General features: G+C 43.4%; 1 protein-coding gene and 1 non-coding gene across 6 annotated transcripts in view; one reads left to right on the top strand and one right to left on the bottom strand.

Annotated features, from left to right (window-relative positions):
* WDFY3 (WD repeat and FYVE domain containing 3) overlaps window positions 1–13,292 on the top strand; it is a 135,930-nt gene that overhangs the window by 83,965 nt on the left and 38,673 nt on the right. For 4 of the 5 annotated variants that reach the window (XM_077933798.1, XM_077933801.1, XM_077933800.1 and 1 more), the window contains 8 exons: window positions 585–802; window positions 3,711–3,946; window positions 5,629–5,763; window positions 6,243–6,422; window positions 7,769–8,002; window positions 9,394–9,493; window positions 10,742–10,902; window positions 11,910–12,139. In XM_077933798.1, coding sequence (XP_077789924.1) covers window positions 585–802; window positions 3,711–3,946; window positions 5,629–5,763; window positions 6,243–6,422; window positions 7,769–8,002; window positions 9,394–9,493; window positions 10,742–10,902; window positions 11,910–12,139 — 1,494 coding nt within the window. The remainder of the gene's footprint in view (window positions 1–584; window positions 803–3,710; window positions 3,947–5,628; window positions 5,764–6,242; window positions 6,423–7,768; window positions 8,003–9,393; window positions 9,494–10,741; window positions 10,903–11,909; window positions 12,140–13,292) is intronic. The other variant, XM_077933799.1, reaches the window with a different exon arrangement.
* Window positions 316–389, bottom strand: TRNAK-CUU (transfer RNA lysine (anticodon CUU)). The gene has a single exon. It is a non-coding gene; the product is annotated as a tRNA-Lys (tRNA).

Genomic DNA, 13,292 nt, shown 5'->3' with positions numbered 1-13,292 from the left:
AAAATGCTTCTCAGTTCCCCTGTGTGGCTGTTGGTTGGTTCATGGTGCAGTAATAATAGTAGTAGTAATTATTATTATTATTATTATTATTATTATTATTATTATTATTATTATTATTTTATTTAAAGTAACTGAAGTGATGAACCAGTTCTTCATATATTCTCATTCATTAGATAGCTTTATAGACTGAAGAAAATTTTCCATTGATGAAAAAATCGTTTCACAGGAAAGTGAATAGGAATTTATCTAAGACTATTAGAATTGGAAGGGACCGCAAGGGTCATCTAGTCCAACCCCATGCAAGGCAGGAATCTTTTGCCCAACATGGGGCTTGAACCCACAACCCTGAGATTAAGAGTCTCATGCTCTACCGACTGAGCTACCCAGCAGAGCTTATTCGGAATGCTCTTAAGGAGAGTTAGCGCATTCTCAATTGTGTATGCTCAACCTTGCAAAATGCAAACAGTTAAAGTTACATATCAAACAGAATGAAAAGCACCTAACATTTTTATCCTATAAGGCTTGCCCATTTTGTCTGGCTTTAGTCCATTAATTCTGTAGCATTCCTCCTCCTTTTTATTCAGGGCTTGTGAAGAACTGGTCCGGACCCTGGGGTTTGACTGGATTATGCTGTTTATGGAAGAGCACTTGCACCCTACCACAGTGACAGCAGCCATGAGGATTCTGGTGGTCCTGTTGAGCAACCCAGCCATTCTCATCAAGTTCAAGGAAGGCCTCACTGGCGGGGGCTGGCTTGAGCAAACAGATTCTGTGTTGACTAATAAGATTGGAACGGTGCTTGGTATGAATATTTTAAAATGTCCTAATTTTTGAACCCCTTTTCTCCCCACCCTCACTTTTATTTTATTTTTAATATGAATGTTGTGGCTAATACAGAATTGATCTAGTACCAGGAAGGCTAGTTTCAATGTAGCATTCTTAACGGCTGTGAGATGGTCTCTAGAGGCATGCACTGAGAAAGTATTGTGACTGAATGGGTCATCCTGTGGAATGAACTCCTCTTAGCCTAAGGTTGTAGGCGTGGGTGATTTGAGCTCACACCTTTATGGGTGAGCACATTTCACAGATAGCTCATTAAGGCAAAACAGTTTTAGTCTGTCTGTGATTATGGCTGTAAAACACCCATGTAAATCAACCCCAGCCATGTACAGGATCATAGACTAGACTAGTTTGTGACATTATCAGATACCGTATTGGCCCGCATATAAGCTGCACCTTTAAAATTGGGGGGGGGGGGGAGAAAAAATACCGTGCTGCATTGCTGGTGGCCTTTCCCCTTCCTTGCTCTCTCCCTTCCTGGGGGAGATGACAGGGGACTACGTGTGGGCTGGGCGCTGTTTGCCCCATGCTCCTGGCTGCATACCGTAAATTCGCGAATATAAGCCGCACTTTAACTTTTCACCGTTGGAATTTGGGGGGGAAGTGAGACTTATATTCAGGCCAATACGGTACAAAGCATCCCAGTGAATCTGACAAACTCAGAGGTTTCTGCGAAACAGTACTGCATAGGAGCACAGTGACATCTGAGGAATATGGAGGATCGTTCACAGCGCAATGCTATGTTTGTTTACTCAGAAATAAGTCCCACCCAGTGGGGTTTACTCCCTAGTAAGGGCACTTAGGAGTATAGCCTTAGTCACCTTTCAATGAACGTTGAAGCTAGAATCCAAATCCATTGTGTCCCAGCTTCCTCCCATGTGTGGGGAGGGTGATGTGTGGGTTGTTGTACACAAGCAATCTTCGTGTTTGCACTTCCCAAATTATCTCTTGACGTTATTGGAACAGCAATTGCAGCTGCTGTTGTAATATAAGAATAGGTCCAAAATAAAATATTTGGAAAGTACTGAGATGACTAAACCTTTAAAATTGGAGGAGAGAGTTGAGAAACCATCTATGAACCTGAGTTGTACCTGATGAACAATACATTGAGCATCTCTAGATTAGGGCATAGTGCATTACTTAGCAAGAGAGTATACTAAAATTTGAATCTTTGTAACAGAAGCAAAATAATTAAATTACAAACCTTGAATGGTAGATGACATTCTTTATGTCAGATGTCTTTTTATACGAGAAACTTGTTTATCGGGGATGACAGGTAGAGGGCACAGAACAAAAGATAGTGAACATTTTTGGATGATATTGAGATTATGGAATTTAGGTGAAATTGGATTCCAATTTGAGTTCCATATGGAAATGAGAATATTATGTATTTTAAAATAAATTAGGTCCTATTTCAATGCCACTGTCTTGCATTCTCACAGGAGAATCCTTTTGATTATGAAGAATAATGACAAGCATTTTGTACCAGTGTTATTTATTATTACATTTTCTGGCAACTTTTTTCTTCTTCATGTACTTAAAACAATGGTATTTCAGAGTTCCTCCTTAAACTGAATCACCTTATTCCTTGGATGTAGCCTGTGTTTGAAAACAGTAATATTGTTCTGGGTTCCTGCCCCACTCCCCACCCCATCTGTGTTCAGTTCTCCTATGTTCATAATTTTTGACAAATCCAAACCAATAACATTCTGGTGCTTGGGAACCCTGCACAGTGGATTTTGACAGGTGGACAGGACAACCTACCTGTCCATCATGAGATACCATGTTGATGTTATGTGATTGGCAGATGGGTTATCCTGTCCACCTGTCAAAAGTTGGCCCACAGGATGAGGCCAGGTAAAGATCTGGCCCTTGGATCCAGCAGGGTTCCTGATTTAAAGAGATGTTAACCTTTTTATTGGTAGCAGCAAGAAAGGAGGATGGATGGATGATGCAAGATGGTCTATGGCAGGCATAGACAAACTCGGTCCTCCAGATGTTTTGAGACTACAATTCCCATCATCCCTGACCACTGGTCCTGTTAGCTAGGGATGATAGGAGTTGTAGTCCCAAAACATCTGGAGGGCCGAATTTGCCTATGCCTGGTTTATGGGTTGTATCCAGTTTTAGCCATAATTGGAGTACACCCATCAAAACTAATAGACATGGGTAACTTAGTTACATTAATTTTAGTCGGTCTGTTGTAAATAAAATTCACTTGGATGCAACCCTGTGCCTGGAATAATGCTCTTGCTGAGAAGGTGACCGAACAGTTTTGAGCACTGAGGTAACTGGAATATGAGGATGGTTTTGTTGCCCAGTGGCATGGCTTTGTTCCGTGGGTAAAGAAGCCAAATGAGACTTCAACACTGACCCAATATTTTGGGGTGAAGAAGGAAAATAGCTTTATTAGGATATTATTTTTAACCATCCCTTAAACCTGAAAGTATAATGTGCCACAATACATTCTGCACTGCTTCAAAAATTGTGCTTTTTTCCTTTTTTTTCTTGTTTCCTACACATTTTTTTTTAATTAAGCATGAAAGTAGATACCAGACAAAACTGTTGTATCTTGAAACTCTGAAGAAACACGAGTAATTTGCACATTCCTCTGCACAATCCCAAAACATTTTGACAGGGCAGGCAAATAAAATGCCATAGCAGAAAAGCGTCCATCTTGGGGTTTTTTTACCATTGAATTAATTGTGGCCTGGTTTTTTTTGCAACCTGTTCCTCTCACTACCCTATTTATTGTCGATACTAGTTACACACATGTGTTAACCACGGTGCTCTGTTCCATTACGTTGATGTTGTGAATCAGACCCACTGTTGTTGCTTTTTGGCTTTTAATTTTACTTTCCCCCTCTCAGGTTTCAACGTTGGCAGGAGTGCTGGCGGCAGATCGACTGTCAGGGAAATTAACCGGGAGGCTTGTCATTTCCCAGGCTTTCCGGTTCTTCAGTCATTTCTTCCTAAGCACACAAATGTGCCTGCGCTCTATTTCCTCCTAATGGCACTTTTCCTGCAGCAGCCAGTCACTGAACTGCCTGAAAACCTGCAGGTCAGTGCACCTGTCATCACCAGCCGATGTAATCAGGGAGGCCAGGTAGGGATTATCTAGCAAGATACCAATTTTGTTAAGTGTGACTCAAAGAAGCAAAGGGGGGGGGGGGGAGTGATGGTTTGAAGCTTCACAGTAGAGTACTTAAGCCCTGCAATGAAAGTTGTGATGAAGCATTCTGTATCTGAGAGGGACTTGACATTCATTCCAGTGCCAGTTAGAATCATGCTTAATAGAAATATAAAGGACATAAGAAGATACAGCCTTCATTCCCTTGCATTGTGTGGACAAATCTTCTCTTGCGCTCTTCTAGAATTCCACTGAATTCAGTAGAGGTCCCAGTGGTTAACAGGCACAGGTCATTCTAATGTCAAGTTTAATTTTGTGTGAATGATGGGGAATGCTCTTCAGAAGGCTTTATAATTTGAAAATGAATGCATGACTAAAGAAGGGTCAGGACAGTGTGCTGTTTGAGAAACAATAATGACGAGCTGCATATATAGGCATGATATTGTATTTCCCCCAAGTTTTTGTTTCTTCGTGGAACTCAATTAAAAAAGCAAACAGTTTGTATGGCTGGACTGGAGTCCGAAAGGTGCCCTGATAGCCTCCTCTTTTGTAATTCACAAGTAGCAACTTGAGCATATGCTAAAGCTGCCCAAGGCCAGGAGCAGTGGGCAGATAGATAATACGCCTCAACGCCATCTGGAGGTGTATAGTATTGTACTTTTGAAGTACACAAGCAGATAATGAGAGGTCTTTAAAGGCTGCATGCTGAGTTTACTGGAAATTGCTTGATGGGAGCTTTTAGAGCTTCAGTAAGGCTGCTGCGTTTCCGTGCACTGCTGTGGTTCGCCAGAAGTGGCTTAGTCATGCTGGCCACATGACCCGGAAGCTGTACCCCGGCTCCCTCGGCCAATAAAGCGAGATGAGCGCCGCAACCCCAGAGTCGTCCACGACTGGACCTAATGGTCAGGGGTCCCTTTACCTTTAAGGCTGCTGCTAAATTCCAGAAAAACCTGAGATACAGAGAGACTTGGGGTGGGGGGACCGCTGTGGTATTTAGCAGTGGATGGGACTTGCTAGTGGAAGTTCCATCTGAATCTCCAGTAACAGAAGATGAAAGCACTTGGGTTGCCCAGACGCTTCAGTGCGCACCAACACTGTCAGCGTTCCTAGTGCCAAAAATCTTAGTTGCATCCTTTATAAATATGGGCTTTGCTAGATCCCCTGCATTCAATGGAACAATCAGCTCCCCAGATTCCAGGGGACATAATACACCTCAGAATCCTCTTGGGTAGTTTCCTCCATTTCTAGGGTTCATCACTGAAAACCAACAGAGATTGATGGAAAACCAAGAGAGACCTACAATTCCTGTTGTGTTCATTTGGCAGTACCTCTACATGGGAGCTTCTAATAGTCTTGACTTGTCACTTGAACACTAAATTGGAACTTCATGAACAAGTGCCCCTACCCCCAGTAAAACAAATTGCGGTATGACAAGACATATCCCAAGTTAATGTTGCCCTTTTCTATGGAAGCCAATAATAATAATAATAATAATAATAATAATAATAATAATAATAATTTTATTTATAGCCCGCCCTCCCCAGCCAAAACCGGGCTCAGAGCGGCTAAGATCAATTATAGTGATACTTTTAAATTGGGTTGTGTGTTGACTATTATTTTCCCATCCCCCTATTCTCAATTTTCTTTCCAATCAACAGTTTGACTTGGATTCCATTTGGACATTTATATTTGGTGTTCCTGCATCAAGTGGCACTGTGGTTGCTTCAGTTCACAATCTTTGCACAGAAGCTGCATTTCTGCTGCTGGGGATGCTTAGGAGCATGTTGAATTCAGTAAGTATGAACACTGTTCAGATGTCAATAAACATCCAGCTTTCCTAATTATGTGTTACCATTTGCTTTTGAAAGCTCAGAGAGGCTTACCTGGGGCTATGAGGCAGAGTTCCCCCCATATCCTAATAGGGCTGATACATGCTTAGCTTTAATATGTTACTTATTATCTTTATGATGCCATTGGTGGACGTGATTGTTTAGAGAGCAGCATAAGCAAAAAACATATCTCCATGTCCCAGTGAATTTATCTTCAACCATTTTCATATTAAACACAAATTAACAAAATGATGAGATGATGATATCTTACTCTCCATACAATGTGTTTTTCTTTAAATAAGTAAAGTAGTAATAAATAAGTAGTAATCTTATTTATATATTGGATTTTGTTTTATATTAAGATCCCAGTGCAGGTTATGGCCACACACACACACACACACACACATACACATACTTAGCTTTGTTTTTGCCTTTCGTTACAGCCTTGGCAGTCCGAAGAAGAGGGTTCTTGGCTTCGGGAATATCCAGTCACCTTGATGCAGTTTTTCCGCTACTTGTATCACAATGTTCCTGATCTGGCTTCAATGTGGATGAGCCCCGAGTTTCTTTGTGCACTGGCAGCTACTGTATTCCCTTTCAACATCCGGCCATACTCAGAAATGGTAGGAGAACAAAACAACACACACACACACACACACACACACACACACACAGTAGAAACCAGCTTTTTTCTCTGTCTCTCTTTTACTTCTTGTCCATATGGCATTTTCTGTTGGGATCTGGGATTTTATTTGGTGAAGTTTTGCATTTACATACCACCTTTCCATACAATAGGACATGCTAGTTTTATACACACACACACAATACACATAATGGGCAGTGTGTTGGACAAGGACCTTGGAGATGAGGGTTCAAATCCCTGCTCAGCCATTAAACACACTGGCTGACCTTGGGCCAGTCGCTACGTCTCAGCCTAAGCTACTTCACAGGGTGGTTGTGAGGATAAAATGGGGAAGGCGGAAAAGCATGTGCTCCACTTGGGCTTCTTGCAGAAAAGGTGGAGTGCAAATGCAATTAATAAATACAACAAAAACAAATTTAGATGGTGTGTGTTGATACGGTATAACTGGAAATGGGATGATCTAGACCAGGGGTAGGCAACCTAAGGCCTGGGGGCTGGATGCAGCCCAGTCACATTCTCAATCCGCCCCAAGACGGCCCGGGAATCAGCGTGTTTTTACATGAGTAGAATGTGCCCTTTTATTTAAAATGCATCTCTGGGTTATTTGTGGGGCATAGGAGTTCTTTCATTCCCCTCCCCCCAAAAAAAAAATATAGTCCAGCCCACCACATGGACTGGCCCATGGCTGAAAAAGGTTGCTGACCCTTGGAAATACTTTTTTATCCAGCTGGGGAAAACCTTTCAGAAGAAAATTGTACAGTGGTGCCCCGCAAGACGAATGCCTCGCAAGACGGAAAACCCGCTAGACGAAAGGGTTTTCCGTTTCTGAGTTGCTTCGCAAGACGATTTTCCCTATGGGCTTGCTTCGCAAGACGAAACGTCTTCTAGTCTTGTGTCCCCCCCCCCCCGCTCCCCTCCTTTTCCTAAGCCGCTAATAGCCTTTTAGCCTCTAAGCCGCTAAGCCTTTAATAGCCGCTAATAGCCTTTTAGCAGCTTAGCCGCTAATCCTTTAATAGCTGCTAAACCGCTAATAGCGCTAATCCGCTTAGCCGCTAATAGGGTTGCTTCGCAAGACGAAAAAACCGCTAGACGAAGAGAATCACGGAACGGATTCTTTTCGTCTTGCGAGGCACCACTGTATTCAATTGTTTCCTGAACAGTCCAGGAAACAGTCCAAAAAGCAACAATCCCTACAGTTTATACTTGTAGAAAAGCAACACTAAAATAAGTGAATAACTGCAAACTGCTCCCTTCCATGCCTTGGCAAAGATAGTTTTGGTTCTAGTAAATCACTTGACTTGCATTATTGGTTGTTCTTTTTTAAAGGTTACGGATTTGGATGATGAAGTTGGATCTCCAGCAGAGGAGTTCAAAGCCTTTGCCTCTGACACAGGAATGAACCGAAGCCAGTCAGAATACTGCAATGTTGGATCCAAGACCTATTTGACCAACCACCCCGCTAAGAAGTTTGTGTTTGACTTCATGCGTGTGCTGATAATTGATAACCTCTGCCTTACACCTGCTAGCAAGCAAACTCCTTTAATAGACCTTCTCTTGGAGGTAGAGTTGGCCTTCTGCCGTTCTTCCTTTAAGCAGGACCAGAGGTTGTAGCGAGTAGTTTTCATGATCTGTTGTTTGTTAAGAGTACCGGTTATACCAAATTGTGAGCGATGGTAAGTTGCAGCCCTTGGATTGTATCCAGCCCTGTGAAAGGGCTAGCTGGCCTGTGAGTTGCCACCGCTTTCTCTTTTCACTCCTTTTCCTCTGAAAAATCCCTGAAACTGTTCTGGAGGAAAGGGATGAAAGGAGAGCCAAACATACAGGTGGGCCAAAGAAAGAAAGAACGCTTCTTGTATGACCTTGGGTGGATCTAGACAAGGGGGGGGGGGTCGCCGCCACTATAAATAAGTCAGAAATTATATCATTATAACAAAAGAAATAAATCCCTATGGAAAACTGTGTTTTAAAATTTCCTGCTCTCTGCCGCCATCTGGTGTCGCTTGTTTATAGCGCATTAAAATCGTCGTTTCTTTACTAATGTAGCTGAGTCTCCTCTGATTGCCTTGCCTTGTGTATTTTCTGGTCAGCCTCTAGCTCAGAAAGAAAGGAAGGTGATAAGTAATATACTTCAATGTGCATCACTCTGTATGCCTCCCTCCTTAGCTTTTTGAACCAGAAAGCAGCTCAGAAAAATGTGAGAGAGCGGAGGTAGGGAGATTCCCACCCCCCAGTGCTCACATTTGCTTCTGTCTTGTCCAGAGCTAGGGAGCAGCTTGGGAAATGAAGTAGAGCAGCATGTGAGCAACAAAAAGGAGACTGCATCATACTCTTGTGATCCATGTCACCCTCATCCACTTCTCACAAAGTGGTATTTTTATGAGGACCTGCTCCCCATCCCACCCCAATGAAGAGTAGAATTAAAAAGGCATCTGTTGCCATCGTTAAACAAACAAAAAAGTACCGTATTTTTTGCTCTATAAGACTCACTTTTTCCCTCCTAAAAAGTAAGGGAAAATGTGTGTGCGTCTTATGGAGCGAATGCAGGCTGCACAGCTATCCCAGAAGCCAGAACAGCAAGAGGGATTGCTGCTATCACTGCGTAGCGATCCCTCTTGCTGTTCTGGCTTCTGAGATTCAGAATATTTTTTTTCTTGTTTTCCTCCTCCAAAAACTAGGTGCGTCTTATGGTCTGGTGCGTCTTATAGAGCGAAAAATACGGTCTGTGGGTGTGTTCTATCAATTTAGCAGGTAGCTTGTATTCAGGACATTTTTTTCTCATTTAAGAAGGAAAGTATATTTTAATTGACAGTACTGACCACAGTTGTTGTACATGGAGCACATTCAATTTGTGTTGAGTGCCAGACAATGCAAAGCCTGGGGTTGTCCTAAATTTGCCCGTTTACAAGAAGCCCTTACGGTAAATGCTTCTGTGCTTTTGTTTTATTTTCCAGGCCTCTCCCGAGAGATCGACGAGAGCACAGCAAAAAGAATTTCAGACCTATATTTTGGACAGTGTGATGGACCATTTGCTTGCTGCTGATGTTCTATTGGGTAATTAACTTATTTTGATGGACTCTCTTTCAGTATCACTTAAAAACACACTAAAATGGGCAAGCTCAGTTCGAAAGGAAAAAATTCAATATCCGGGAACGTTTCGAAAAGAATTGGGTGAAAACCCTGAAAGTATCTTAAGAGCAATTATACAAGTCCTTTGGTGTGGTTGCACTTGGAATTCTGCGTACAGTTCTGTGTACAAGTCCCGCTTTTGAGCTTCTAATAAGCATCTGGTTGACCACTGTAGGAAGTAGAATGCGGGACTAGATAGGACAACAGTCTGATCCAGCTCTTACATTCTTAGAAGCTCAGGCTTAATGTGTGGAAGCTCGGGCTCTATGTGTCTATACTAAGAGACAGCCAAGATAAGTCTCTGGTCTCTTTCAGCAGCTTCAGCTTCTGTAAGGTAAAGGTAAAGGGACCCCTGACCATTAGGTCCAGTTGTGGCCAACTCTGGGGTTGCGGCACTCATCTCGCTTTATTGGCCGAGGGAGCCGGCGTACGGCTTCCGGGTCATGTGGCCGGCATGACGAAGCCGCTTCTGGCGAACCAGAGCAGCGCACGGAAATGCCATTTACCTTCCTGCCGGAGCGGTACCTATTTACCTACTTGCACTTTGACGTGCTTTCCAACTGCTAGGTTGGCAGGAGCAGGGACCGAGCAACGGGAGCTCACCCCGTCACGGGGATTCGAACCGCCTACCTTCTGATCGGCAAGTCCTAGGCTCTCTGGTTTAACCCACAGCGCCCCCTGCATCAGCTTCTGTAGCTGGTGTCAATCAGAGCTCCACTGTTCCAGGCGAGGTGGAAAAAGGGAGGGAGCAAGTCTTCCAGGACTTGCAGCCAAGGTGGTCTTTTAACCCATCTAATGTTGTGAGACCAGGGTATCTTTCCACCTGTTCCCACCTTCCTTCCTCTGAAGTTCTGCTGTGGTCCTCCACTGTTAAAGGTCTGAAGGATGGGCATACGAGGCAGGGCCTTCATGGCCCAGGCACAGGAAATGCCCTCCATCTGCACTAAACCTTTTAGCACGTGGCAAAGACATGTCCCTGTCACCAGTCCTGCTGGCTGGTGTGGTGGTGTTGGGAGTGATTGATTCCTCAGCAACTGGTAATGTTTGCATGTTAATCTGTCTTCCGGTTCGTAATTTAGCTTGGTTTCATTCTTAATGCTGTGCCTGTTTGACTGAAGGATGGGATGGAATTATTTGGGTAAAACGCTTTTTAACACTATCATTGTCATTTAGGGGAGGACGCATCTCTGCCTATAACAAGTGGAGGAAGCTATCAGGTGCTCGTAAACAACGTGTTCTATTTCACCCAGCGTGTGGTGGATAAACTTTGGCAAGGCATGTTCAACAAGGAATCCAAGCTGCTTATAGAGTTCATAATCCAGTTAATTGCACAGGTATGCTTCTCTTCTTCTTCCTAATCCCCCTATTATTATTTTGGCCTGCTTAACTTTATAAGGTAAAGGGACCCCTGACCATTAAGTCCAGTCATGACCGACTCTGGGGTTGCAGCGCTCATCTCGAGGGAGCCGGCGTACAGCTTCTGGGTCATGTGGCCAGCATGACTAAGCCGCTTCTGGCAAACCAGAGCAGCGCACGGAAACGCCGTTTACCTTCCCGCCAGAGTGGTACCTATTTATCTACTTGCACGTTGACGTGTTTTCAAACTGTTAGGTTGGCAGGAGCAGGGACCGAGCAACGGGAGCTCACCCTGTTGCGGGGATTCGAACCACCGACCTTCTGATCTGCAAGTCCTAGGCTCTGTGGTTTAACCCACAGCGCCACCCGCGTCCCGTCTAACTTTATACATTGCAATATATACAAAGATAGGGAACCTCGGAGCCAGAGGCACTTTCCTTGCATGTTTTTGCCTGATTGGAATCTGTCCTTGTACTCTGATGATGCCTCCTGCTTGCCTGGATGGAGACCAGAGAACAGAGGGTGGGTGTGTGGGTGGGTGTGTAGCAACTAGTCTACTGTACAAAAGTAAAATTTCCCTGTGTTGTCTTGCCTTCTTTTGCCTCTGGCTCTGCCCACCGCAGGCATGTGACCCTTGGAAAGATTACCCAGAAAGCAATACAGCCCCCTGGCTGTATGAATGTACAGATCATCAGATGGTTCTGTCTTTTAATGAACTCTCTCGATATCTATCTCCTACTTTATTATGCTAAAATTGCAAGTGTTTCATGGTCCTTTCCTGCAATTGAGGCCAATTCCTACAGAAACAAAATTGGAAGCTATTTTTACAACTTAATACTTGGCTATTTCCTTACATCTCAGTACCGCAGTATGGTTTACTCTGATTTGAGTGGAAGAAGTATCTTTAAAAACATGCTAATAAACTTGGGGTAATACAGAGATCCCATGTTTAAACATGTTCATTTGCATTTTTTTGTTGCTTCAGTCAAAAAGAAGATCTCAGGGATTATCACTGGATGCCGTTTATCACTGCCTGAACAGGACCATCTTATACCAATTCTCGAGACCACACAAAACAGTTCCTCAGCAAGTGGCTCTCCTTGATTCTCTAAGGACACTTACTGTCAACCGAACTCTGATCTTGGGTCCTGGGAATCACGACCAAGAGTTCTTCAGCTGCCTGGCTCATTGCTTGATGAATCTGCATGCTGGGAGGTGAGCTCCTCACCAAGTGCACATACACCAGTTTGCTTAGAAAACTGTTTACTCTGTAAAATCGTCAGGTTCATTGTAATTGCCCCCCTCCCTTTTCCTAGTGGACATATTTCTGCAGTTTATAAGCTAGAAACAGTCACACATATTTCCATTTATCTTGCTTGCCAGTGAAGGGGCAACGTACAGGAAATGTAGAAATAAAATTCCAGTCATGCAAGGACACACAATTTAGGTAAAATTTCAAGAGAAGTCACAGTACGTTCTTGACGCAGCTTTAGGTCTTACATGACCAAGTGGGCCATCAGTCTTGCCCTCTATCTCACACACGCTTCAGGTGAGGGAGTCTTTATGTTATGATGCTTAGGTATTAATTTTGTCCAAATGTTGAAACTCCTGAACAGAAATACATGAAGCAGCCATGGTCATAATTTTCCTCATCTTACTTCCTTGTCATGTGTAAACTAGGTTAACCTCAAGGGATGGTGGGAATGTCATGTACTGAGCCCATGGAGATAGATACACATTTTTTTACTCTTCGCCTTTTAGGAACGCCCAGTGCTTTTTTTCTTAAAAAATATTTAGAGGTGTGGCAATCACACAGGGTCCCCGGACATTTCACCGTCTATTGATCCCTGTGCCACCACTTTATTTCTCGCTGCCACCACCCAGGCCCTACCTGGTACAATACTGAGTCCAGTCAGGTTTAAATTGGAACATAAACTTCTGTTTATTTATTTCAGTTTAACAAGCGTGTGGTTTCATAAACGGTATCGGTCAATTATAATTGTAGGGTACCTATCCAGACCTGTAACTTCCACTACCTGCTCTCATTCACTAAATCACCTCTCAGATATTTACTTGTCTACCTAGCTCCTAACTGTTCCTGACTCAACTTACTTTGCTACACTAACTCAACCTACCCACAGACTCTATCCCAATTCACTCCCTTCAACCAACCACCCAACTCCCAACAAACTCCCCTTTTGCCCCTCCCAGAGCTGGTTTTATAGTCCCTCTGACTCCACCCCCTGGGTTCTGATTGGGTAACTTGTTTAACTAATTCACCTCCAGCACACTCATATGTTAACGTCACAAGAGGTACTCTAATTTTCCTACTCATATTGAAATACTGCCCCTCAATGAGGCCAAACTT

Source organism: Podarcis muralis, chromosome 9, assembly GCF_964188315.1.
Source record: "Podarcis muralis chromosome 9, rPodMur119.hap1.1, whole genome shotgun sequence".
Lineage (NCBI taxonomy): Eukaryota > Metazoa > Chordata > Lepidosauria > Squamata > Lacertidae > Podarcis > Podarcis muralis.
Note: the sequence above shows the minus strand (reverse complement) of the source record. Positions and strands in the feature narration are given on the sequence as shown.